The 27,361-nt window shown below is 53.7% G+C and overlaps 1 protein-coding gene across 1 annotated transcript in view; it reads left to right on the top strand.

Moving 5' to 3' along the window:
- The window catches only part of LOC146420367 (liprin-alpha-3-like), a 31,111-nt gene extending 3,784 nt beyond the window's left edge, over window positions 1-27,327 (top strand). The window contains exons 2-17 of the mRNA XM_085048346.1: window positions 1,221-1,657; window positions 2,863-2,964; window positions 3,983-4,147; window positions 5,025-5,099; window positions 5,675-5,749; window positions 7,732-7,902; window positions 9,755-9,901; window positions 11,265-11,399; window positions 12,736-12,819; window positions 14,174-14,305; window positions 16,623-16,685; window positions 17,762-17,841; window positions 18,856-18,985; window positions 22,199-22,392; window positions 25,051-25,294; window positions 27,172-27,327. Coding sequence (XP_084904472.1) covers window positions 1,427-1,657; window positions 2,863-2,964; window positions 3,983-4,147; window positions 5,025-5,099; window positions 5,675-5,749; window positions 7,732-7,902; window positions 9,755-9,901; window positions 11,265-11,399; window positions 12,736-12,819; window positions 14,174-14,305; window positions 16,623-16,685; window positions 17,762-17,841; window positions 18,856-18,985; window positions 22,199-22,392; window positions 25,051-25,294; window positions 27,172-27,327 — 2,184 coding nt within the window. The 5' untranslated portion in view covers window positions 1,221-1,426. The remainder of the gene's footprint in view (window positions 1-1,220; window positions 1,658-2,862; window positions 2,965-3,982; window positions 4,148-5,024; window positions 5,100-5,674; window positions 5,750-7,731; window positions 7,903-9,754; window positions 9,902-11,264; window positions 11,400-12,735; window positions 12,820-14,173; window positions 14,306-16,622; window positions 16,686-17,761; window positions 17,842-18,855; window positions 18,986-22,198; window positions 22,393-25,050; window positions 25,295-27,171) is intronic.
- Window positions 27,328-27,361: the final 34 nt, after the last annotated feature.

Here is a 27,361-nt window from a genome sequence, read left to right as displayed (position 1 = left end):
TGGGGCCTCAGGGATTTGGGGTTTCAGGATTTGGTGACACAGGGATCTGGAGTTTCAGGATTTGGGGTTCCAGGGATCTGGGGTTTCAGGGATTTAGGGTTTCAGGATTTAGGGTTTCAGGATTTGGGGGTTCAGGATTTGGGGTTTCAGGGATTTAGGGTTTCAGGATTTAGGGTTTCAGGGATTTAGGGTTTCAGGTATTTGGGGTTTCAGGGATTTAGGGTTTCAGGATTTAGGGTTTCAGGTATTTGGGTTTCAGGTATTTGGGTTCCAGGTATTTGGGGTCTCAGGGATTTAGGGTTTCAGCCATTCCACCCCATGCCCCAGTGTGTCCTCATCCATCCCCCATCGCCCCCCAGAGTCCCCCAATGTCCCCATCATCCCCATTTCATCCCAATGTCCCCATTGTCCCCATGTCCCCACTGTCCCCATTGTCCCCCCATTGCCCCCCCAGAGATTTTGGGGTTCCCCAGGTGTGCTGCACAGGTGCTGGGGGTGTTTTGGGAGGTGGGGGCTTCCCGCTGGACCCCCATTGTGGGCAGGTGCAGCCAGGTACAGGTAGGACTCTGTTCTGAGGTGCTGATCCGAGTTGTGCCCAGGTGTGCCCAGGTGTGCCCAGGTGTTCTCAGGTGTTCCCAGGTGTATCCAGGTGCCCCCAGGATGATGTGCGAGGTGCTGCCCACCATCAGCGAGGACCCCAGGATGGGTCAGGACTGAATCACCTGATGGTTCCCCTGTACTAATGCCATATTGTGTCACTCCCAGGTGTATCCAGGTGCGCCCAGGTGATCCACGATGATGTGTGAGGTGCTGCCCACCATCAACGAGGACCCCCGGCGGGGTTCAGTGTCCCCCAAAGATCCAGAACAGAATCCCCTGATGGTTCCTTGTGCACTGATCCCATGTTTTGCCCTCCAGGTGTATCCAGGTGCGCCCAGGTGCGCCCAGGTGACCCAGGATGATGTGCGAGGTGCTGCCCACCATCAGCGAGGACCCCAGGATGGGTCAGGACTGAATCCCCTGATGGTTCCCCATTTACTGATTCTATGTTATGTCACTCCCAGGTGTCTCCAGGTGTATCCAGGTGCGCCCAGGTGACCCAGGATGATGTGCGAGGTGCTGCCCACCATCAGCGAGGACCCCCAGAGTGTGCTGAGACCCCCAGACTGGGTCAGAACTGAATCACCCCACGTTCTAATCTCACATCCTCTCACTCCCAGGTGTCTCCAGGTGTATCCAGGTGCGCCCAGGTGCGCCCAGGTGACCCAGGATGATGTGCGAGGTGCTGCCCACCATCAGCGAGGACCCCCAGAGTGTGCTGAGACCCCCAGACTGGGTCAGAACTGAATCACCCCACGTTCTAATCTCACATCCTCTCACTCCCAGGTGTATCCAGGTGTATCCAGGTGCGCCCAGGTGACCCAGGATGATGTGCGAGGTGCTGCCCACCATCAGCGAGGACCCCCGGCGGGGTTCCGGGCCCCCCGAGGAGCCGGGTCTGGAGCAGCTGATGGTGCAGATGCTGCGGGAGCGCGAGCGGCTGCTGGAGACGCTGCGCGACACGCAGGAGGGTTTGGCCACGGCGCACCTGCGCCTGCGCGACCTGGCGCACGAGAGGGACCTGCTGCAGAGACAGCTCAACAGCGCCCTGCCCCAGGTGGGCGGGGCCGGGCGGGGCGGGGCAGCGCGGGGGGCGGGGCTAAACCGGGTGGGGTCGGGGAAAGGGGAAAAGGGAGTGGACAGGTGAGTGCAGGGCAGGTGTGAACAGGGTAGAGGTGTGACAAGATTTTGGGTGTGGCCAGGTGGGTGGAGATAAACTGGGTGTGGCACTGCTGGGGGCAGGGTGGAACCAGGTGGGGTCAGGGAGGGTCAGGGGAAAGGGGAAAAGGGAGTGGGCAGGTGAGTGCAGGGCAGGTGTGGCAAGGTTTTGGGTGTGGCCAGGTGTGGAGGTGTGGCCAGGTGTGTGGAGCTAAACCGGGTGTGGCACCACTGGGGGAGTGGCTAAACCAGGTGGGGTCAGGGAGGGTCAGGAGAACGGGAAAAGGGAGTGGACAGGTGAGTGCAGGGCAGGTGTGGCCAGGTGTGGGAGTGCGGTTTGGGTCAGGGTGTAGCCCCGCAGGTGGGTGGGGCTAAACTGGGTGGGGTCAGGGAGGGGCGGGGTTAAATCAGGTGGGGTCAGGGGAAGGGGAAAAGGGAATGGACAGGTGAGTTCAGGGCCAGGTGAGTTCAGGGTAGAGGTGTGGCAAGGTTTTGGGTGTGGCCAGGTGGGTGGAGTTAAACTGGGTGAGGCACCGATGGGGGCGTGGCTAAAGTGGGTGGGGTCAGGGAAGGGGCGGGGCTTAACCAGGTGTGGTCAGGGAGAGTCACGAGAGTGGGAAAAGGGGATGGACAGGTGAGTTCAGGGCCAGGTGTGGCCAGGTGAGGTCAGTTTGGGGCGTGGTTTGGGCAATGGGCGTGGCCAATGGGGGCGTGGCCAGTGGAGGGGTGTGGTTGAGGGTGGTGTTGAGGGGTGGGGTTAAGGGGGCGTGGCTTGTTTGGGGGCGTGGCTGATGTGTCCCCATGTGTCCCCTGTGGCCCTTGTCCCTGTGTCACCTCTGTCCCCAATGTCCCCAATGTCCACAATGTCCCCAAATATCCCCAATGTCCCCAATGTCCCAAATGCCCTCACTGTCCCCAATGCCCCCAGTGTCCCCAGGCCCTCACTGTCCCCCAATGTCCCCAATGTCCCAAACGCCCTCAATGTCCCCAATCCCCCCAGTGTCCCCAGGCCCTCAATGTCCCCAATGTCCCCGGTGTCCCCAGGCCCTCACTGTCCCCGCGGTGTCCCCAGGCCCTCACTGTCCCCGGTGTCCCTGTCCCCAGGAGCTGGCCGCGCTGACCAAGGAGCTCAACCTGTGCCGAGAGCAGCTGCTGGAAAGAGAGGAGGAGATCGCCGAGCTGAAGGCTGAGAGGAACAACACTCGGGTGAGCTGGGACACCTGGGACACCTGTGTGACACACCTGGGGACACCTGGGACACCTGTGTGACACACCTGGGGACACCTGGGACACCTGGGGACACCTGGGACAGCTGGGGACACCTGTGTGACACACCTGGGACACCTGGGGACACACCTGGGACACACCTGGGACACCTGGGACACACCTGGGGACACCTGTGTGACACACCTGGGGACAGCTGGGGACACACCTGGGGACACACCTGGGACACCTGGGACAGCTGGGGACACCTGGGACACCTGTGTGACACACCTGGGACACCTGTGTGACACACCTGGGACACCTGGAGACAGCTGGGGACAGCTGGGACAGCTGGGGACACACCTGAGACAGCTGGGGACACCTGTGTGACACCTGTGTGACACCTGTGTGACACCTGGGATAGAGGGGATACACCTGGGGATACACCTGGGGACAGCTGTGTGACACCTGGGGACACACCTGGGACAGCTGGGGACACACCTGGGACAGCTGGGACACCTGGGGACACCTAGGGACACTTGGAACAACTGGGGACACCTGTGTAACCAATGTCCCCAATGTCCTCTATGTCCCCGATGTCCCCAGTATTCCGATGTCCCACTGTCCTCAATGTCCCACCGTCCCCAGTGATGTCCCCATGTCCCCAGCTCCCCCTGGAGCACTTGGTGTCCCCAACGTCCCCAATATCCCCAAAGTCCCCAAAGTCCCCAATGTCCCCAATGTCCCCAATGTCCCCACCATGCCCAACGTCCCCAATCCCCCCAACGTCCCCAACGTCCCCAACGTCCCCAATGCCCCCAATGTCCCCAGTGTCCCCATTGTCCCTGCTGTCCCCAGCTCCTGCTGGAGCACCTGGAGCACCTGGTGTCCCCAGTGTTGCCATTACCCCCAATGTCCCCAACGTCCCCAATCCCCCCAATGTCCCCATTGTCCCCAACATCCCCAACCCCCCCAACATCCCCATTGTCCCCAACGTCCCCAATGTCCCCGCTGTCCCCAGCTCCTGCTGGAGCACCTGGAGCACCTGGTGTCACGCCACGAGCGGTCACTGCGGATGACAGTGGTCAAGCGCCAGGCGCAGTCGCCGGCCGGCGTCTCCTCCGAGGTCGAGGTGCTCAAAGCCCTCAAGTCGCTCTTCGAGCACCACAAGGCCCTGGACGAGAAGGTTTGGGGGTCTTGGGGGGTCCTGGGGGATCTTGGGGGGGTTTTGGGGTGACCTGGTGACACCTGGATGTCCCCAAAGGGATCTCAAGGGGTTCTGGGATGTCCCAGGTGGGACCCAAAGGAGCCTCAGGAGGGTTCTGGGGTGACCTGGGGTGTCCTGGAGAAGGTTTTGGGGTGACTTGGGGTGACCTGGGGGTCTTGGGGGGCTTTTGGGGTGGTTTTAGGGTGACCTGGTGACACCTGGATGTCCCCAAAGGGATCTCAAGGGGTTCTGGGATGTCCCAGGTGGGACCTGGTTGGACCCAAAGGGGTCTCAGGGGGTTTTAGGGTGACTTGGGGGTCCCTGAGGGGTCCTGGAGAAGGTTTGGGGGGTCCTGGGGGGTCCTGGGGGGGTTTTGGGGTGACCTGATGACACCTGGATGTCCCAGGTGACACCTGGATGTCCCCTAAGGGATCTCAAGGGGTTCTGGGATGTCCCAGGTGGGACCTGATTGGACCCAAAGGAGCCTCAGGAGGGTTCTGGGGTGACCTGAAGTGACCTGGGGTGACCTGGGGTGACCTGGGGTGACCTGGATATCCCAGGTGGGACCTGGGTGGGTTTCTGGTGGCCCCTGGTGGCACCTGGTGGCACTCGAGGCAGTCCTGGGGGTCTCAGCACTGTCCTGGGGTGACCCTGGGTGGTCCCAGGTGACACCTGGAGGTCACAATGACAACCTCGGTGGTGTCCTGGTGTCACCTGGTGCCACCCGAGCGAGCTCCGAATGTCCCCAGGCGGCCCTGGTGGCACACAGGTGTCACTCAGGTGGCTCTGGGGACACCCTGGGGGGTGATTCCGGTGTCCCCCCGGTGTCCCCACGGTGTCCCCGCGCTGTCCCCAGGTGCGGGAGAGGCTGCGGGTGGCCCTGGAGCGTGTGGCTGTCCTGGAGGAGGAGCTGGAGGTGTCCAACCAGGAGGTGGGGACAGCCGGGGGACACCGGGGTGACACCGGGGGTGGTGGCACTGTCGGGGTGACACTGAGTGCGGTGGCACCCAAGGGAGGTGACACCATGAGGGAGGTGTCCCCGCGGGTGGCACCACAGGTGACACCATGGCGGTCGTTTGGAGGGTGACAGCTGTCACCTGTCCCTGTGTCCCTGGGGGTGACAGCTGTCCCTGTCCCTGTCCCCGTGTCCCTGGGGGTGACAGCTGTCACCTGTCCCTGTCCCCATGTCCCTGGGGGTGACAGCTGTGCCCTGGCCCTGTGTCCCTTGAGAGGTGACACCTATCCCCTGTCCCCATCCCTGTCCCTGTCCCCACAGTCCCTGTCCCTGTGTCCCCATTGTCCCCAAGGGGTCACACCTGTCCCAGTCATGTCCCCATCCTGGCCCCATTGTCCCCACAGTCCTTGTCCTGGGGTGACACCTGTCCTGTTGCTGTCCCCATTGTCCCCATTGTCTCCACAGTCCCTGTCCCGGGGGTCACACCTGTCCTGTCCCCATTGTCCCCAAGGGGTGACACCTGTCCTGTCCTGTCCCCATTGTCCCCACAGTCGCTGTCCCTACGCGAGCAGCTCTCCCGGCGTCGCTCTGGCCTGGAGGACACTGCCACCGATGGGGACACTGCGGTGAGGGGACAGCGGGGGACAGGGGGGTCAGAAGTCAGGGGACACTGTGGGGTCAGGGGGTAGGGGGTCATGTGGTCAGGGGTCAAGGGTCATTGGGGTCATTGTGGTCACAGGGGTCATGGGGTCGGGGAACACTGGGAGCACCATGGGGGTCATGGGGTCCAAAGGGTGTTGGGGTCATTGTGGTCTACAGGGTGGTGGTGTGGGATCATTGTGGTCATGGGGTCAGGGGACACTGGGGTGTCGCGGGTCAGGGGTCAGGGTCAAGGAGGTCATAGTGGTCTCGAGGTTGGGGGGTGGGATTATGGAGGGTCATGGGGTCAGGGGGTCATTGGGGTCAAGGGGATCATGGGGGTCAGGAGGGTCAAGGGAGTCATGGTGGTCACAGTGGTCATGGGGACAGGGGGACACTGGGAGCACCATGCTGGTCAGGGGGGTCATTGGGAGGGTCATGGTGGTCATTGGGGTCAAGGGGGTCATGGAGGTCACATTGGTCATGGGGACACTGGGACACTGGGAGGGCCATGGGGTCAGGGGGGCCATTGGGGTCACAGTGGTCATGGGGACACTGTAGGGGCATGGGGGCCATGGTGGTCAGGGGGTCAAAGGGTCAAGCAGGTCATGGGGGTCAGGAGTCAGAGTCATGGGGGCATGGGGTCAAGGGGGCCATGGGTCAGTGGGGTCACTTTGGGGGTGAGGTCAAGGGGGCCATGGGGTCAGTGGGATCATGGTGGTCACAGGGTCACGGGGTCATTGGGGTCATTGTGGTCATGGGGGGACACTGGGAATGTCATGGGGGTCAGTGGGGGTCACTGTGGGGATCATTGGGGTCAGTGGGGTCACTGTGGGGGTCATGGGGGTCAGGGGGTCATGGGGGAGTCAAAGGGTCAAGGGGGTCAAGGGGGTCATTGCAGTCATGGGGTCAAGGAGGTCATGGGGGTCAGGAGGGTTGGGTGGCACCATAGGGTCGTGGGGGTCAGAGGGTCAAGTGGGTCATGAGTGGCACTGTGCGGGTCAGAGGGTCAGGGGCACTGTGGGGGTTATGGGGTCAGTGGGGTCACTGTGGGGTTCATGGGGAGTCAAAGGGTTGGGGGTCATGGTCATGGGGTCAGGGGGTACTGTGGGGCTCAGGGGTCAAAGGGTCGGGGGTCAGTGGAGGGTCAGGGGGTCATGGAATTGGGGTCCTGAAGGGGTCAGGGTCCTGAAGTGGTCAGCAGATTTGGGTCCTGGGGTCAGCGGATTTGGGTCCTGGGCAGTCAGTGGTTTTGGGGTCAAGGGTCAGTGGATCAGGGTCTGGGGTCAGTGGTCATCAAATTTGGGTCCTGGGGGGTCAGTGGTTGGGGGTCAGTGGTCAGCAGATTTGGGTTCTGGGGGTCAGGGGCTTGGGGTTTGGGGGGTCAGTGGCCAGTGGTCATCAAATTCGGGTCTCAGGGATCAGTGGTTTGGGGGGTCAGTGGTCAGTAAATTTGGGTCCTGGGGGGTCAGAGGATTTGGGTCCTGGGTGGGTCAGTGGTTTTGGGGGGTCAGTGGTCAGCAGATTTGGGTCCTGGGGGGTCAGTGGATTTGGGTCCTGGTGGGTCAGTGGTCATCAAATTCAGGTCCTGGTGGGTCAGTGGTCAGCAAATTCGGGTCCTGGGGGGGTCAGAGGGTTGGGTTCTGAGGGGTCAGTGGTTTTGGGGGGTCAGTGGTCAGTGGATTTGGGTCCTGGTGGGTCAGTGGATTTGGGGGGAATCAGTTCTCACTGCACCAGTGTCCTGGAAGGGTCAGTGACCAGACAGACCCCCCGAGTGACCCCCGAGTGACCCCTGAGTGACCCCGAGTGACCCCGAGTGACCCTGAGTGACCCCCGAGTGACCCCGAGTGACCCCGAGTGACCACCCGAGTGACCCCGAGTGACCCTGAGTGACCCCCGAGTGACCCCGAGTGACCCCCGAGTGACCCCGAGTGACCCCGAGTGACCCCGAGTGACCGCTGTCCCCCAGGCCAGCCCCGAGCGGCGGCGGGACGCCGAGCTGGAGGCGTCGCTGGGCAGACACCGAGTGGCCGCGCTGTGCCGCCAGCTCGGCCGGCTGCAGGACGAGGCCAGCGCGGCCCAGAGGGAGCTGGCCAGGGCGCACGAGGCCGGGGCCAAGCTGCAGAGGGACCTCAAGGAGGTGGGGATTGAGAAAATGGGGAAAAACGGGGAGAAAATGGGAAAAAAATGGGGAAAAACGGGGAAAAATGGGGAAAAATGGGGAAATTTGGGTGAAAATGGCTCAAACTGGGAGGTTTAACCCCAAACTGGGAGCTGGCCAGGGCACACGAGGCCGGGGCCAAACTGCAGAGGGACCTCAAGGAGGTGGGGATGGGGAAAATGGGGAAAAAATGTGAAAAAATGGGAAAAAACGGGGAAAAATGGGGAAAAATGGGGAAAATTGGGTGAAAATGGCTCAAACTGGGAGGTTTAGCCCCAAACTGGGAGCTGGCCAGGGCACACGAGGCCGGGGCCAAGCTGCAGAGGGACCTCAAGGAGGTGGGGATGGGAAAAATGGGGAAAAAATGTGAAAAAACGGAAAAAACGGGGAGAAAATGTGAAAAAATGGGGAAAAAATGGGGAAATTTGGGTGAAAATGGCTCAGACTGGGAGGGTTTAACCCCAAACTGGGAGCTGGCCAGGGCACATGAGGCTGGGGCCAAGCTGCAGAGGGACCCCAAGGAGGTGGGGATGGAAAAAATGGGGAAAAAATGTGAAAAAACGGAAAAAACGGGGAGAAAATGTGAAAAAATGGGGAAAAAATGGGGAAATTTGGGTGAAAATGGCTCAAACTGGGAGGTTTAACCCCAAACTGGGAGGTTTAACCCCAAACTGGGAGCTGGCCAGGGCGCACGAAGCCGGGGCCAAACTGCAGAGGGACCTCAAGGAGGTGGGGATCGGAGGAAATGGGGAAAAACGGGGAAAAAATGGGAAAAAAACGGGGAGAAAATGTGAAAAAATGTGAAAAAATGGGGAAAATTGGGTGAAAATGGCTCAAACTGGGAGGTTTAGCCCCAAACTGGGAGGTTTAACCCCAAACTGGGAGCTGGCCAGGGCGCACGAGGCCGGGGTCAAACTGCAGAGGGACCTCAAGGAGGTGGGGATCGAGAAAATGGGGGAAAATGGGAAAAAATGTGAAAAAACGGGGAAAAAATGGGGAAAATTGGGTGAAAATGGCTCAAACTGGGAGGAATTGACCCCAAACTGGGAGGATTTAACCCCAAACTGGGAGCTGGCCAGGGCACACGAGGCTGGGGCCAAGCTGCAGAGGGACCTCAAGGAGGTGGGAGTGGGGAAAATGGGGAAAAAATGTGAAAAAATGGGAAAAAAGGGGAGAAAATGTGAAAAAACGGGAAAAAATGGGGAAAATTTGGACGAAAATGGTTCAAACTGGGAGGTTTAACCCCAAACTGGGAGCTGGCCAGGGCGCACGAGGCTGGGGCCAAGCTGCAGAGGGACCTCAAGGAGGTGGGGATCGAGAAAATGGGGAAAAACGGGGAGAAAATGGGAAAAAACCAGAGAAAAATGGGGAAAAACCAGGAAAAATTGGGTGAAAATGGCTCAAACTGGGAGGGAATTGGTATAATGTCACCGATGTCCCCGATGTCCCCAATGTCCCCATTGTCCCCATTGTTCCCAATGTCCCTAGTATCCCAAATGCCCCCAACGTCCCCAATGCCCACAACATCCTAAATATCCCCAATGTCCCCAATGTCCCCTAATTTCCCTAATGTCCCCAATGTCCCCAACACCCCCATTGTCCCCAATCCCCTCAATGTCCCCAATGCCCCCATTGTCCCCAGTGTCTCCGCTGTCCCCAATGTCCCCAATGCCCCCATTGTCTCCAATCCCCCCAATGTCCCCAATGTCCCCACTGTCCCCAATCCCCCCAATGTCCCCGATGTCCCCGATGTCCCCAATCACCCCAATGTCCCCGCTGTCCCCGATGTCCCCAATGTCCCCAATGTCCCCGCTGTCCCTGCTGTCCCCAGGCGCTGGCGCAGCGCGAGGACATGGAGGAGCGGATCACCACCCTGGAGCGGCGTTACCTGAGCGCCCAGCGCGAGGCCACCTCGCTGCACGACGCCAACGACCGGCTGGAGAACGAGCTGGCCAGCAAGGAGAGCCTCTACCGGCAGGTGACACACCTGGGGACACACCTGGGGACATTGGGGACACACCTGAGATAGATATGATACACCTGAGATAGATGAGATACACCTGGAGAACGAGCTGGCCAGCAAGGAGAGCCTCTACCGGCAGGTGACACACCTGGGGACACACCTGGGGACACCTGGGGACACAGCTGGGGACACCTGGGAACACACCTGAAATAGGTGGGACACACCTGGGATAGATGGGATACACCAGGGATACACCTGGAGAACGAGCTGGCCAGCAAGGAGAGCCTCTACTGGCAGGTGACACACCTGGGGACACACCTGGGGACACCTGGGGACATTGGGGACATTGGGGACACACCTGAGATACACCTGAGATACACCTGGGATAGATGGGACACACACAGATACACCTGGGATACACCTGGAGAATGAGCTGGCCAGCAAGGAGAGCCTGTAGGGACAGGTGACACACCTGGGGACACCTGGGGACATTGGGGACATACCTGAGATAGATGGGATACACCTGGGACACACCTGGGGACACACGGGGGACACACCTGGGGACACCTGGGGACACATCTGGGACACACCTGAGATAGGTGGGACACACCTGGGATAGATGGGATACAGCTGGGGACACACCTGGGGACACACAGGTGACACACCTGGGGACACCTGGGGACATTGGGGACATACCTGAGATAGATGGGATACACCTGGGACACACCTGGGGACACACAGGGGACACACCTGGACACACCTTTGTGTCCCCATTGATGTCCCCCCCACCGGTTGATGTTGTCCCCTCCTCCCTATCCTTGTCCTTCACCCACAATGTCCCCAACACCCCCAACACCCCCAATGTCCCCAGTGTCCCCAATGTCTCTAATCCCCTCAATGTCCCCAACACCCCTGACGTCCCCAATGTCCCTGCTGTCCCCAGAGCAAGGAGAAGGGCCGCCAGCTGCAGGAGTGGCTGGAGGACGCCAATGTCCCCAATGTCCCCAACATCCCTGATGTCCCCAATGTCCCCAATGTCCCCAGAGCGAGGAGAAGGGCCGCCAGCTGCAGGAGTGGCTGGAGGATGTCAATGTCCCCAACATCCCCATTGTCCCCAATGTCCCCAATGTCTCTAATCCCCCCAATGTCCCCAATGTCCCCAATGTCCCCAATGTCCCCAATGTCCCCAATGTCCCCTGCACTGTCCCCAGAGCGAGGAGAAGGGCCGCCAGCTGCAGGAGTGGCTGGAGGATGTCAATGTCCCCAACATCCCCATTGTCCCCAATGTCCCCAATGTCTCTAATCCCCCCAATGTCCCCAATGTCCCCAATGTCCCCAATGTCCCCAATGTCCCCAATGTCCCCTGCACTGTCCCCAGAGCGAGGAGAAGGGCCGCCAGCTGCAGGAGTGGCTGGAGGACGCCAAGGCGAAGCTCCAGCTGACTCTGCAGAAAGCTGAGACGTTGCCTGAGATCGAAGCCCAGCTGGCCCAGAGGGTGGCGGCGCTCACCAAGGTGGGCTTGGGGGGTTTTGGGGGAATTTTGGGGGTCCTGGGGGGTCCTGAGGGGATTGGGGGGATTTTGGAGGATTTAGAGGGCCGGATTATGGGAAGGATTTGGGGAAGTTTTGCAGGGGATTTCAGGGAATTTTGGGAGGATTTGGGAGGGGATTTTGGGGCTTTTTGGGGAAATTTTGGGGTCTTGGGGGTCTGGAGGATGTGGGGAGTTTTAAGGAGGATTTGGGGATTTTGGGAATTTTGGGGATTTTGGGAGTTTTGAAATTTAAGTGGAGAATTTTGGGAGTTCTGAGAAATTTGGGGCTTTTGGGGGGGAATTTTGGGGGTTTTGGGGATCTGGAGGGGATTTGGGGGATTTTGGGGAATTTTGGGAGGATTTGGGGAGTTTTGGGGGTATTGGGGGGTGGGGGAATTTGGGGGAATTTTGGGAGTTTTAGGAGGGGATTTGGGGGAGTTTTGGGGGATTGAAACTTTGGGCGGATTTGGGGGGATTTGGAGGAATTTTGGGGAATTTGGGGGAGTTTCGGGAGGATTTGGGGGAATTTTGGGAGGATTTGAGGGGATTTGGGGGAATTTTGGGGGGTTTTGGGTTGTTTTTTGGGGGTCCTGAGGTGATGTCCCCAATGTTCCCAAATCCCCAATGTCCCCAAATGTCCCCAATGTTTCCAATGTCCCCAAATGTCCCCATTAATGTCCCCAATGTCCCCAGTGTCCATAATGTCCCCAATGTCCCCAATATCCCTGATGTCCCCAAATGTCCCCAACATCTCCAATGTCCCCAATGTCCCCAAATGTCCCTAAATCCCCAATGACCCCAATGACCCAAATGTCCCCAATATCCCCAAAATCCCCAATATTTCCAATGTCCCCAAATGTCCCCATTAATGTCCCCAAACGTCCCCAAACATCCCCAATGCCCCCAGTGTCCATAATGTCCCCAGTGCCCCAACGTCCCCAATGTCCCCAAATATCCCCAATGCCCCCAATGTCCCCAATATCCCAAATGTCCCCAATGTCCCCAAACGTCCCTGTTGTCCCCAAAGGTCCCTAAACCCCCAATGCCCCCAATGACCCAAATGTCCCCAACATCCCCAGCATCCCCAGTGTCCCCAAATGTCCCCCAATGTCCCTAAACCCCCAACATCCCCGATGTCCCCGATGTCCCAAAATGTCCCCAAACGTCCCTGTTGTCCCCAAATGTCCCTAAACCCCCAATGACCCCAATGACCCAAATGTCCCCAATGTCCCCAACATCCCCAACACCCCCAACACCCCCAACATCCCCAAATGTCCCCAATGCCCCCAATGTCCCCAAATGTCCCCGCTGTCCCCAGGCCGAGGAGCGCCACGGCAATTTCGAGGAGCGGCTGCGGCAGCTCGAGGCTCAGCTGCAGGAGAAGAACCAGGAGCTGCAGAGGGTGAGAAACCCCAAAATTGGGGACGATCCCAAAAATTTGGGGATCCCAAAAACTGGGAACCCCAAAAATTGGGATCCCAAAATTGGGGATGATGACAAAATTGGGGACAGTGACAAAATTGGGGACTCTGAGCTGGGAAACCCCAAAAATCTGGCTGGAGATCAAATATTCCTTACTGAATCTCCGCAAAAAACCCCAAAATCCTGAAAGTTCCTTCTTGAATCCCAAAAAATCCTAAAAAAAATCCCAAAAATTGCTTCCTGAATCCCCCAAAAACCCATAAATCCTAAAAATTTCTTCCTGAATCCCAAAAAACCCCCAAAATCCTGAAAATTCCTTCCTGAATCCCCAAAAAATCCCTTTGAATCCTAAAAAACTCTCCTGAATCCCAAAAAAATCCCTTCTAGTCCCAAAAAATCCCAAAAATCCTCCTGAACCCCAAAATTTCCCTCCTGACTTAAACCCAAAACCCCCAAAAAAATCACCAAAAAATTGAATTTATTCCCATTTTTTGGGGCAAAACCAGCAGAATTTCCATGATTTCAGTGTCCCCAACCCGAATTTTGGGGTTTTCAACCCAAATTTTGGGGTCCTGAACCCGAATTTTAGGGTCCCAAACCCAAATTTTGGGTTTCCCAACCCGAATTTTGGGGTTTTCAACTCGAATTTTGGGGTTTTCAACCCGATTTTTGGGGTCCTGAACCCGATTTTTGGGGTCCCGAACCCGAATTTTGGGGTCCCGAACCCGATTTTTGGGGTTTTCATCCCCAATTTTGGGGTTTTCAACCCGAATTTTGGGGTCCTGAGCCCGAATTTTAGTGTTTTCAACCCGAATTTTGTGGTTTTCACCCCGAATTTTGGGATTTTCAACCCGATTTTTGGGGTCCCGAACGCGAATTTTGGGGTCCCGAACGCGAATTTTGGGGTCCCGAACCCGAATTTTGGGGTTTTCACCCCGAATTTTGGGGTTTTCAACCCGATTTTTGGGGTCCTGAACCCGAATTTTGGGGTTTTCACCCCGAATTTTGGGGTCCTGAACCCGATTTTTGGAGTTTTCATCCCAAATTTTGGGGCGCTGAGCCCGAATTTTTGGGGTTTTCAACCCGAATTTTGGGGTTTTCACCCCGAATTTTGGGGTCCCGAACCCGAATTTTGGGGTCCCGAACCCGATTTTTGGAGTTTTCATCCCAAATTTTGGGGTCCTGAGCCCGAATTTTAGTGTTTTCAACCCAAATTCTGGGGTTTTCAACCCGATTTTTGGGGTCCCGAACCCGAATTTTGGGGCCCCGAACCCGAATTTTGGGGTTTTCACCCCGAATTTTGGGGTTTTCACCCCGAATTTTGGGGTTCCCAGGCGCGGCAGAGGGAGAAGATGAACGACGAGCACAACAAGAGGTTGTCGGAAACTGTGGATCGACTGCTGAGCGAGAGCAACGAGAGGCTGCAGCTGCACCTGAAGGAGAGGATGGGGGCGCTGGAGGAGAAGGTTGGGGGCTGGAATTTGGGGAGGGGGCTTGGGGGGTCCTGGGGGGAAAATTTGGGGTGACCTGGGTGGGATTTTGGGTGAATTTTTGGGAATTTTTGGGGATTTTTTTGTAATTTTGGGGGACTTTTGGGGGAATTTTGGCCTCTAAAATGGTTTCATTTGCACCTGAAAGAGAGGATTTGGGGCCTGGAGGAGAAGGTTGGGAGTTCTGAATTTGGGGAGGGGGCTTGGGGGGTCGTGGGGGGAAAATTTGGGGTGTCCTGGGTGGGATTTTGGGGTTTTTAAAAGGGATTTTGGGGGAATTTTGGGGTCAAGAATTATTTCATTTGCACCTCAAGGAGAGGATTTGGGGTCTGGAGGAGAAGGTTGGGAGTTCTGAATTTGGGGAGGGGGCTTGGGGGTCCTGGGGGGAAAATTTGGGGTGTCCTGGGTGGGATTTTGGGGTTTTTGGGATTTTTGGGGAATTTTGGGATTTTTGGGGTCCAAATGTTTCATTGCACCTCAAGGAGGGAATTGGGGTCTGGAGGAGAAGGTTGGGGAGATCTGAATTTGGGGAGGGGGCTTGGGGTCCTGGGAATTTGGGGTGTCCTGGGTGGGATTTTGGGGGATTTGGGGTGAATTTTGGGGTGAATTTTGGGAGTTTTTGGGGTCCAAAATGGTTTCATTTGCACCTCAAGGAGGGAATTTGGGGTCTGGGGGAGAAGGTTGGGGAGATCTGAATTTGGGGAGGGGGCTTGGGGGGTCCTGGGGGGAAAATTTGGGGTGTCCGGGGTGGGATTTTGGGTGAATTTTTGGGAATTTTTGGGGAATTTGGTTGAATTTTGGGTGAATTTTGGCTGAATTTTGGGAGTTTTTCGGCTCTAAAATGTCCTCAGTTGCACCTCAAGGAGGGAATTTGGGGTCTGGAGGAGAAGGTTGGGGGCTGGAATTTGGGGAGGGGGCTTGGGGGTCCTGGGGGAAAATTTGGGGTGTCCTGTGATTTGGATTTTTTGGGGGACTTTTGGGGGAATTTTGGCCTCTAAAATGGTTTCATTTGCACCTGAAAGAGAGGATTTGGGGCCTGGAGGAGAAGGTTGGGAGTTCTGAATTTGGGGAGGGGGCTTGGGGGGTCCTGGGGAGAAAATTTGGGGTGTCCTGGGTGGGATTTTGGGGTTTTTAAAAGGGATTTTGGGGGAATTTTGGGGTCAAGAATTATTTCATTTGCACCTCAAGGAGAGGATTTGGGGTCTGGAGGAGAAGGTTGGGGAGTTCTGAATTTGGGGAGGGGGCTTGGGGGTCCTGGGGGGAAAATTTGGGGTGTCCTGGGTGGGATTTTGGGGTTTTTCAAAGGGATTTTTGGGGAATTTTGGGAATTTTTGGGCTCTGAAATATTCCAAGTTGCACCTCATGGAGGGAATTGAGAATTTTAGGAGAAGGTTGGGAGGCTGGAATTTGGGGAGGGGGCTTGGGGGGTCTCGGGGGGAAAAATTTGGGGTGTCCTGGGTGGGATTTTGAGGGATTTTGGGGTGAATTTTGGGTGAATTTTGGGAGTTTTTTGGCTCTGAAATGGTTTCATTTGCACCTCAAAGAGGGAATTTGGGGTCTGGAGGAGAAGGTTGGGGAGTTCTGAATTTGGGGAGGGGGCTTGGGGGGTCTCGGGGAGAAAATTTGGGGTGTATTGGGTGGGATTTTGGGAGACTTTTGGGGTAATTTTGGTGAATTCTGGTCTCCAAAATATCCCAGAAATGATTTAAATCATCCCAAAAAAAGGATTTTAAGATTTTTCGGTGCTCCTGGTTCATTTGGGGAGGGGTCTCTCTGCTCCGGGGGTGGGTTTTGGGGTCCCAGGATTTTTTTTGGGGTCTCCCCAAATTTCCTCTCCCCAAATTTTTCCTCTCCCCAAATTTTTTCCTCTCCCCAAATTTTTCCTCTCCCCAAAATGTCTCTCCCCAAATTTCCTCTCCCCAAATTTTCTCTCCCCAAATTTCCTCTCCCCAAATTTCCTCTCCCCAAATTTTTCCTCTCCCCAAATTTTCTCTCCCCAAATTTCCTCTCCCCAAAATTTCTCTCCCCAAATTTTTTCCTCTCCCCAAATTTTTCCTCTCCCCAAATTTCCTCTCCCCAAATTTCCTCTCACCCCCTCTCCCCAAATTTTCTCTCCCCAAATTTTCTCTCCCCAAATTTTCTCTCCCCAAAATTTCTCTCCCCAAATTTTTCCTCTCCCCAAATTTTTTCCTCTCCCCAAATTTTCTCTCCCCAAATTTTTTCCTCTCCCCAAATTTCCTCTCCCCAAATTTTCTCTCCCCAAATTTTCCTCTCCCTAAATTTTATTTTCCAGAATTCGCTGAGCGAAGAAATCGCCAACATGAAGAAAATGCAGGACGAGCTCCTCCTCAACAAGGTTCGGATTTTGGGGGTTTTTTTGGGGTTTTTTTTGGGGTCCTGAGAGATTTTTGGGGTCTCCAGGGCTGAATCCCCCTCCCCAAATTCCCCAAAATTCCCCAAAATTCCCCAAAATTCCCAAAAATTCCTGAATTTTCCCCCTGGAGCAGCTGCTGGTGGAGATGGAGAGAATGCAGCTGGGGAGATTAGGGGAAAATTTGGGGTATTTTTGGGTCCTGAGGGGTTTTTTGGGGTTTGGAGGGGATTTTGGGATCTCCAGGGCTGAATCCCCCTCCCCAAATTCCCCAAATTCCTAAAAATTCCCAAAATTCCCAAATTTTCCCCCAGGAGCAGCTGCTGGCAGAGATGGAGAGGATGCAGCTGGGGGGAAATTTGGGGTTTTTTTGGATTTTTTTGGATTTTTTTGGGGGTTGTTTTGGGGTCTGGAGGGTCTCCAGCACTGAATCCCACTCCCCAAATTCCCAAAAATTCCCCAAAATTCCCAAAATTCCCGAATTTCCCCCCCAGGAGCAGCTGCTGGCAGAGATGGAGAGGATGCAGCTGGGGGGATTTGGGGAGAATTTGGGGGATTTTTTGGGTTTTTTTTGGGGTTTTTTTGGGAGTTTTTGGGGTTCGGGTGGGTCTGGGGGATCTCCAGCACTGAATCCCACTCCCCAAATTCCCAAAAATTCCCCAAAATTCCCAAAAATTCCTGAATTTTCCCCCTGGAGCAGCTGCTGGTGGAGACGGAGAGGATGCAGCTGGGGGGAAATTTGGGGGTTTTTGGGGTTTTTTTGGGATTTTTTGGGGTTTTTTTTGGGGTCTGGAGGGTCTCCAGCACTGAATCCCACTCCCCAAATTCCCAAAAATTCCCAAAATTCCCAAAATTCCCGAATTTCCCCCAGGAGCAGCTGCTGGCAGAGATGGAGAGGATGCAGCTGGGGGGATTTGGGGAGAATTTGGGGGATTTTTTGGGGTTTTTTTGGGGTTTTTTTGGGAGTTTTTGGGGTTTTCTTGGGGGTCTGGAGGGTCTCCAGGGCTGAATCCCACTCCCCAAATTCCCAAAAATTCCCAAAATTCCCGAATTTCCCACAGGAGCAGCTGCTGGCAGAGATGGAGAGGATGCAGCTGGAACTCGATCAGCTCCGGGGGAGACCGAGCTCCGCCTACTCCAGGTACCCCAAAAATACCCCAAAAATTCCCCAAAAACACCCCAAAAATCCCGACTGAGATCCCCTGCAAATACCCCAAAATTTCCCCAAAATTTTCCCCCAAAATCCCTTCAAATCTGCAAATTCCCCCCAATTTTCACCCCAAATTCGCCCCAAAATCCCAAATTTCCTCCTCCAGGATCCCCAAAACTCCCTCAAAACCCCAAATTTTTCCACAAATTCCCCAATCCCCCAAATCCCCAAATTTCCCTCAAATCCCCAAACTTTTCCCAAATTCCCCAAATTCCCCCAAGTCCCCCAAATCTCCCTAAAAACTCAAAACCCCAAAATTTCCCAAAACCCAAATTCTCCCAAACTCAACTTCACCCCAAATCCCCAAATCTCCCCAAATTCCCCCAATTCCCCTCAAATTCCCCTCAAAATTCCCCCAAAATTCCCAAAATGCCCTTCAAAATCTCCCCAAATCCCCAATTTCCCCCAAAACACCCCAATATCCTCTCCAAATCTCCCCCAAATCTCCCCCAAAATCCCAAATTCCTCCCACCAAATCCCCCAAATTTCAAAATCCCCCCAATCTCCCCAAAAATCCAGATTTCCCAACAATCCACCCCACCCCCAAATTCTCCCCAAAATCCCCCAATTCACCCCCCAAACTCACATTCCCCAAATCCCCCAAAATCCCCCAAAATCCCCCAAATTTTTCCAAATCTCCCCAAAAATCCCAAAATCCCCCCAAAATCCCCACCTCCCAAATTCCCCAAAACCTCTTTTAAACCCCAAATTGCCCTCCAAACCCCAAAATTTTCCCAAATTTCCTAAAACCTCAAAACTCAAAACCCCCAAATCTCCCCCAAATTCCCCAAAACCTTTAAACCCCATTCCAAAATCCCCAAAGCTCCCCAATTTCCCCCAAAACTCTCCCCAAAACCCCAATTTTTTCCCAATTTTTCTCAATTTTTTCCCAAATTTTCCCCAAATTTTTCCCAAATTTTCCCCAAATCTCCCCCAAATCCGCAGGTCTCTCCCGGGCAGTGCCCTGGAGCTGCGCTACCCGCCGAGCCCCCTGGGCTCCTCCCTGGAGCCTCAACTCGCCCCGCGGCGGCCCAGGAAGGGGCGATGGGCAACGCCCAGGGAGGAGACGGGCAAGGTGGGGAATTTGGGGGGATTTGGGGAGATTTGGGGGGAGTTTGGGGGGATTTGGGGGAGAATTTGGGGGTTTAAAGGGCTTTTTTGGGCGAAATTGAGCAGACCTGGGATCTGGGGAAAACCCAGACTCAGAACTCAGACTCCTGGGGATCTGGGGGACTTGGGGGATCTTGTGACTTTGGAAAACTCAGGGATCTTTGGGGAACTTGGGGGACTTGGGGGCCTTGTGAGACTTTGGGGGCCTAAAGGGCCTTTGGGGGGACTCAGACTCTTGGGACTCCTAGGACTTTGGGCACCTTGGGGGACTTGGTAGACTTTGGGACTTGGGGGATTCTTTGGGACTTTGTGAACTTGGGAGGATCTGGGGATCTTGGGGGACTTGGGGGAACTTGGGGGATCCCTGGGGCACCATGACTTTGGGGAATCTTGGAGCAACCTGGGGGACTAGGGAGAACTCTGGGGGTTTAAAGGGCTTTTTTTGGGCGAAATTCGGAGCGATTTGGGGGGATTTGGGGGATTTGGGGGAGAATTTGGGAATTTTGGGGGAAATTTGAGGGATTTGGGGGAGAATTTGGGGTTTAAAGGATTTTTGGGGGGATTTTGGGGGAATTTTGTGGATTTGGGGGATTTTTTGGGGGATTTTGGGGGTTTCAGACTCCAGACTCCTTAGACTCAGACTCTTGGGGGACTTTTGGGGGAACCTGGGGGATCTTGGGGGTTTGAGGAGCCTAGACCTAGTATAACTTGGGGGCTTGAAATGACTTTGGAAACCGGAGCCGATCTGGGGGACTTGGGGGATCTGGTGGAAACCTGGGGGGACTGGGGGGGAACTCAGACTAGACTTTGGGAGTGATCTGGGGGATCTGGGGGAGCCTTGGGGGAAAACTTGGGGGAATCCAGATGAAATTCTTTAGAAATTTGGGGATCTGGTGGAATCTTGAGGAAAACCTGGGGGGAATCTTTGGGGGAGGAACTTGGGGGAACCTGTGACGTGGGAAATCTGGGGGGGAACTTTGGGGGATCAGATCTAGGAATCAGTGTTCTTGGGGAACTTGGGGGCTCTAAAGGATCTTTGGGGGACTTTTTGGGGGACTTGGGGGAAGACTTTGGGGAAATCTGGGGGATCTTGGGACTTGGGGAGCTCTGGGGAAAACTCCAGAACTGTGACTGGAAAGACTTGGGGACTTTTGTGACCTTTGATCTTGGGGGGAACTCTGGGAAAATCCTGGGGCACTTTGTGGAAAACTCTGGGGGACTTAGACTTGGGGGGCACCTTGTGTGGATAACCTGGGGGCTCTGCATGACTTTTGGGGACTTAGATCTTTTGGGGAACTCAGATCTTGTGTGACTTTGGGGAACTCAGAGAAATCTGAGGATCAGAAACTGGGGGACCTTAGGGCACTAGAACTAGACTCAAGTGGAGCCTGGGGACTATGACCCCAGACCTTTGGGGAGCCCAGAGAACTTGGGGGAACTGGGGGAAAACTAGAACTCTCAGACCTGGGGGATCTTGGGAGCTCAGGGCTCAAAGGGCTTTTAGGGGGAAATTTGGGAGGAATTTGGGGGAATCCTTAGGAATCTTGGGGGATTTTGGGCATTTTAGGGGATTTTGGGGATTTGAGGGATTTGGGGATTTTGGGGGTAAATTGGGGAGAATTTGGGGGTTTAAAGGTTTTTGGGGGAAATTTGGGGGAATTCGGGGGCAATTTGGGGGATTTTGGGGGAATTTTGCGGGATTTTGGGAAATTTTGGGAATTTTGGTGGATTTTGGGGGGATTAGGAGGGATTTTGGGGCGAAATTCAGGCAAAATTTTCGAGTTCCGTCATGAATTTCCGGCGGAATTTTGAGCTTTTCCACCCCAATTTCGTTCGGAATTTTGGGAATTCCATCTCCCCTCCCCAGGATTGGGATCAGGGGGGATTTTGGGGTTCTGGGGGTGGAATTTAGGGGTTTTGGGGTGGAAAATTCGGGAATTCTGGGGTGGAAATTCGGGTGGAACTTTTGAGTTCTGGGGGTGGAATTTAGGGGTTTTGGGGTGGAAAATTCGGGAATTCTGGGGCGAAATTTGGGTGGAAATTTGGGAATTCAGGGGTGAAATGGGGGTGGAAATTTGGGAATTCCGGAGTGAATTTTTGGGTGGAAATTTCGGAGTTCTGAGGTGAAATTCGGGTGGAATTTTTGACTTCTGGGATGAACTTCCGGTGGAATTTCAGGCTGAATTTTGGGACTTCTGGGCCGAATTTTTTGGGGGAATTTTTAAGTTCTGGGATGAATTTTCGGCGGAATTTCGGGAATTCTGGGCCGAATTTTTTGGAGGAATTTTGGGACTTCTGGGATGAATTTTGGGATGAATTTTGGGACTTGTGAGATGAATTTTGAGCTGAATTTCGGGTGGAATTTTTAAGTTTTGGGATGAATTTTCGGTGGAATTTCGGGTGGAATTTTTAAGTTTTGCTGGAATTTCGGTCGGAATTTTGGGAATTCCATCTCCCCCTTCCCAGGACTGGGACTGGGGGGGAATTTGGGGTTCTGGGGTGGAAAATTCGGGGATTCTGGGGCGAAATTCAGGCAGAATTTTCGAGTTCCGTCATGAATTTCCGGCGGAATTTTGAGCTTTTCCACCCAAATTTCGGTCGGAATTTTGGGAATTCCATCTCCCCTCCCCAGGATTGGGATCGGGAGGAGGGAATTTGGGGTTTGGGGTGGAAATTTGGATGTTCTGGGGTGGAAAATTTGGGGATTCTGGGGTGGAAATCTGGCAGTTTTAGGGGTTTTCGGACAGAAAATTCAGGAGTTCCGAGCCGAATTTTTCTGAGGAATTTTGGGATTTCTGGGATGAATTTTCGGCTGAATTTTGGGACTTCTGGCATGAATTTTTTGAGGAATTTTGGGACTCCTGGGGTGAATTTTGGGTGCAATTTTTGAGTTCTGGGATGAATTCTTGGTGGAATTTCGGCTGAATTTTGGGACTTCTGGGGCAAAATTTTTTCGAGGAATTTTGGGATTTCTGGGATGAATTTTTTGGAGGAATTTTGGGACTTCTGGGGCAAAATTTCAGGAGGAATTTTGAGATTTGTGCAACGAATTTCGAGTGGAATTTTTAGTGTAATTTTTAAGTTTTGGGATGAATTTTGGGCGGAATTTCGGGTGGAATTTTTAAGTTTCGCCGGAATTCCGGCCGGAATTTTGGGAATTCCATCTCCCCCTGCCCAGGATTGGGATCGGGATCGGGATCGGGGGGTTCTGCCCCCGGAAGGAGCTCCGGAAGGTTCCGACGAGGACGAGCAGCGCTCGGGGGTCTCGGGGGGTCCCGGGGGGGAACCTCCCTCGCCGGGCGGACAGACGGACGTGCAGACCTTGGCGTTCATGCTGCAGGAGCAGCTCGAGGCCATCAACAAGGAGATCAAGTCAGTGAGACCCCCGACCCAAATTCGGGACCCCCGGAAACCCCCCGAGGTCACCCCAAAAAAATCCCGAATTCGGGGAGCCCAAAATCGAGGGATTTTCTCCCAAAATTCAGGGATTTTTCCCCAAAATCAAAGGATTTTCACCCAATTTCTGCGGCAGGAAAGGCGCTGAGTCAGCAAAAAATGGATCGGGTCAGAGCGACCCCTCCCCAAATTCGGGACCCCCGGAAACCCCCCGAGGTCACCCCAAAAAAATCCCGAATTCGGGGAGCCCAAAATCGAGAGATTTTTCCCCAAAAATCCAGGGATTTACACCCAAAAATATAGGGATTTTGCCCCAATTTCTGCTGCAGGAAAGGCTCTGAATGATTCAGAGTCAGAGCGACCCCTCCCCAAATTCGGGACCCCCGGAAACCCCCCGAGGTCACCCCCAAAAAATCCCGGATTTAGGGAGCCCAAAATCGAGAGATTTCACCCCAAAATGTATCAATTTCCACTCAATTTCTGCTGCAGGAAAGGCGCTGAGTCAGCAAAAAATGGATGGAGTCAGTGCGACCCCTCCCCGAATTCTGGACCCCCCAAAAATCCCAGAATCACCCCAAAAAAATCCCGAATTCGGGGAACACCCAGAGACCCCAAAATATAGGGATTTCAGCCCAAAATTCCAGGGATTTTCCCCCAAAATTAAGGGATTTCGCCCCAATTTCTGGTGCAGGAAAGGCGCCGAGTCAGCAAAAAAGGGATCGAGTCAGTGCGACCCCTCCCCAAATTCGGGACCCCCAAAAATCCCAGAATCACCCCAAAAAATTCCCAAATTCAGGGAACACCTAAAGACCCAAAATCCAGGGATTTCACCCCAAAATTCCAGGGATTTTCCCCCAAAATTAAGGGATTTTGCCCCAATTTCTGGTGCAGGAAAGGCGCTGAGTCAGCAGAAAATGGATCGGGTCAGAGCGACCCCTCCCCAAATTCGGGACCCCAAAAAATCCCAGAATCACCCCAAAAAAATCCTGAATTCAGGGAACACCCAGAGACCCAAAATCCAGGGATTTCACCCCAAAATTCCAGGGATTTTCCCCCAAAATTCAGGGATTTTGCCCCAATTTCTGGTGCAGGAAAGGCGCTGAGTCAGCAAAAAAGGGATGGAGTCAGTGCGACCCCTCCCCAAATTCGGGACCCCCAAAAATCCCAGAATCACCCCAAAAAATTCCCAAATTCAGGGAACACCCAGAGACCCCAAAATCCAGGGATTTCCCCCAAAATATAGGGTTTTTCTCCTCAAATTATAGGGATTTTGCCCCAATTTCTGGTGCAGGAAAGGCGCTGAGTCAGCAAAAAAGGGATCGGGTCAGAGCGACCCCTCCCCAAATTCGGGACCCCAAAAACCCCCCGAGGTCACCCCAAAAAAATCCCGAATTCGGGGAGCCCAAAATCGAGAGATTTCCCCCCAAAATGTATCAATTTCCACCCAATTTCTGGTGCAGGAAAGGCGCTGAGTCAGCAAAAAATGGATGGAGTCAGAGCGACCCCTCCCCAAATTCGGGACCCCAAAAACCCCCCCGAGGTCACCCCAAAAAAATCCTGAATTCAGGGAACACCCAGAGACCCCAAAATCGAGATATTTTCCCCCAAATTCAGGGATTTCCACCCAATTTCTGCAGCAGGAAAGGCGCTGAGTCAGCAAAAAATGGATCGGGTCAGAGCGACCCCTCCCCAAATTCGGGACCCCAAAAAATCCCAAAATCACCCCAAAAAAACCCCAAAATCCGGGACCAACCAGGGACCCCAAAATTGGGGACAAAAAGGGGAATTTGGGGATTTTCGGGTGGAATTTTGAGGTTTTTCGTGGGAATTTTGGGGTGGGAATTTTGGGGTTTTTGGGCCTTTTACGACCCCAAATTTTTGGGGGACCCCCCGACCCCTCCCCAAATTAAATTTTTGGGTTCCCCAGGCTGATCCAGGAGGAGAAGGAGAGACATTTTGGGGATATTTAGAGCCATTTTGGGGTAGAAATTAATGGGAATTTCGGGATTTTTTAGGGTTTTTGGGTTTCTAACGACCCCAAATTTTTGGGGGACCCCCCGACCCCTCCCCAAATTAACTTTTTCTTTCCCAGGCTGATCCAGGAGGAGAAGGAGAGACATTTTGGGGCAATTTTGTGACTTTTTGGGGCATTTAGAGCCATTTTAGGGTAGAAATCAATAGGAATTTCGGGGTTTTTTTGGGGTTTTTGGGATTTTTCTGACCCCAAATTTTTGGGGACCCCCCGCCCCCTCCCCAAATTAATTTTTTGGGTTTCCCAGGCTGATCCAGGAGGAGAAGGAGAGACATTTTGGGGGAATTTTGTGATGTTTTGGGGTAGAAATCAATGGGAATTTTGGGGTTTTTTTGGGTTTTTGGGACTTTTACGACCCCAAATTTTGGGGGGACCCCCCGACCACTCCCCAAATTAATTTTTTGGGTTTTCCAGGCTGATCCAGGAGGAGAAGGAGAGAAATTTTGGGGCATTTAGAGCCATTTTAGGGTAGAAATCAATGGGAATTTCGGGGTTTTTTTGGGTTTTTTTCGGGTTTTTTTGGGGTTTTTGGGTTTCTAACGACCCCAAATTTTTGGGGGACCCCCCGCCCCCTCCCCAAATTCAATTTTTGGGTTCCCCAGGCTGATCCAGGAGGAGAAGGAGAGCACGGAGCTGCGGGCGGAGGAGCTGGAGAGCCGCGTGGGGGGAGGGCTGGAGGGAACCCCCCCGGGGGGGGGAGGGGCGCGCTTCCGGGGGGTCTCTGCCGCCCCTCCCCCCCCCGCCCTGCCCCCCCCCGCCCTCAGCACCCCAAACCTCGCCAGCCCCTCCCCCCCCAGCAGCGGCAGGTCGACCCCCAGACCGGCACCACCCAGCCCGGCCCGGGAGGTGAGAGACTCGAATTGGGGAAAAATGGGGAAAATGGGAAAAATGGGGAAAAATCCCCAAAAAATGGGGGGAAAAATCCCAAAAAATGGGGGAAAATGGGAAAAAATCCTAAAAAATGGGGGGAAAATGGGGAAAAAATGGGGGAAAAATGCCAAAAATGGGGGAAAATGGAAAAAATGGGGGAAAAACTCCCAAAAATGGGGGAAAATGGGAGAAAAATGGGGAAAATGGGGAAAACTCTCCATAAAATGGGGGAAAATCCCAAAAAATGGGGAAAATGGGGAAAATGGGGAAAACCCAAAAAATGGGGGAAAATGGGAGAAAATGCCCAAAAATGGGGGAAAATGGGGAAAATGGGGAAAATGGGGGAAAATTATAAAAATGGGAGAAAAATAAAAAAAAAATGGGGGAAAATCCCCAAAAAATGGGGGGAAACCCCAAAAATGGGGAAAATGGGGGAAAATCCCCCCAAAAATGGGAGAAAATCCCCCAAAACGGGGGGAAAATCCCAAAAAAATGGGGGAAATCCCAAAAAATAGGGGAAAATGGGAAAAAAATGGGGGAAAATGGGGGAAAACTCCCAAAAAAATGGGGGAAAATCCCCAAAAAATGGGGAGAAAATCCGAAAAAATGGGGAAAAAGGGAGAAAATCCCAAAAAATGGGGAAAAACTCCCCAAAATGGGGAAAAATGGGAGAAAAATCCCCAAAAAATGGGGGAAAATGGGAAAAAATGGGGGAAAATGGGGGAAAAATTAAAAAAATGGGAGAAAAATAAAAAAAATGGGGGAAAATCCCCAAAAAATGGGGGAAAATCCCAAAAAATGGGGAAAAATGGGAGAAAATGGGGAAAAATGGGAGAAACTCCCTAAAAATGGGGAAAAATGGGAGAAAAATCCCCAAAAAATGGGGGAAAATGGGAAAAAATGGGAAAAAAATGGGGGAAAAATTATAAAAATGGGAGAAAAATAAAAAAAAATGGGGGAAAATCCCAAAAAATGGGGGGAAAATGGGAGAAAAATCCCCAAAAAATGGGAGAAAAATCCCCAAAAAATGGGGGGAAATGGGAAAAAATGGGGAAAAATGGGGGAAAAATTTTAAAAAATGGGAGAAAAATCAAAAAAAATGGGGGAAAAAATCCCCCAAAAATGGGGGAAAATCCCAAAAATGGGGAAAAATGGGAGAAAATCCCAAAAAATGGGAGAAAAATCCCCAAAAATGGGGAAAAAATGGGAGAAAATCCCCAAAAAAAGGGGAAAAGATCCCAAAAAATGGGGAAAATTCCCCCAAAATGGGGGGAAAATGGGGAAAAATGGGGGAAAAATAAAAAAAAATGGGGGAAAAGTCCCCAAAATATGGGGAAAAAGTGGGGGGAAAAATGGGGGAAAATGGGGAAAAATGGGGGGAAAATGGGGGAAAATCCCACAAAATAGGGAAAAAAATGGGAAAAAATGGGAAAAAATGGGAGAAAATCCCAAAAAATGGGGGAAAATGGGAGAAAAATGGGAGAAAACTCAAAAAAATGGGAAAAAGTCCCCAAAAAATGGGGAAAAAGTGGGAAAAAATGGGGTGGGGAAAAATCCCAAAAAATGGGGGAAAACTCCCCAGAAAATGGGGGAAAATGGGGGAAAATCCCAAAAAAAATGGGGGAAAAATGGGAAAAAATGGGGAAAAACCCCAAAAATGGGGAAAATGGAGAAAATCCCAAAAAATGGAGAAAAACTCCCCAAAAAATGGGGAGAAAATGGGGGAAAATCCCAAAAAATGGGGGAAAACTCCCCAAAAAACGGGTGGGAAACCCCAAAAATTGGGGTTCTGGGGGAATATTTGAGTCTGGGGTCCCCCAGACTGACGCCCCCTCCCCAAATTGCCGTTTCAGAACCACGCGGCGAAGGAGGAGGAGAAGGGGGGAGGGGCGGCGGAGCCCCCCGGAGCCCCCCGAGCCCCCCGGGGTGGGGGAGGGGCGGCGAGAGAAGCTCCTTTGGCTCTGCAGCCCCCCGGGGGGGAGGAGGGGAGAGACCCCCGAGCGGGGTGAGAGCTGGGGGGGTCCGGGGGGGAAATTTGGGGGG

The sequence above is a fragment of the Lichenostomus cassidix genome, unplaced genomic scaffold (assembly GCF_008360975.1).
Source record: "Lichenostomus cassidix isolate B80296 unplaced genomic scaffold, HeHo_3.0 HiC_scaffold_538, whole genome shotgun sequence".
NCBI lineage: Eukaryota > Metazoa > Chordata > Aves > Passeriformes > Meliphagidae > Lichenostomus > Lichenostomus cassidix.
Note: the sequence above shows the minus strand (reverse complement) of the source record. Positions and strands in the feature narration are given on the sequence as shown.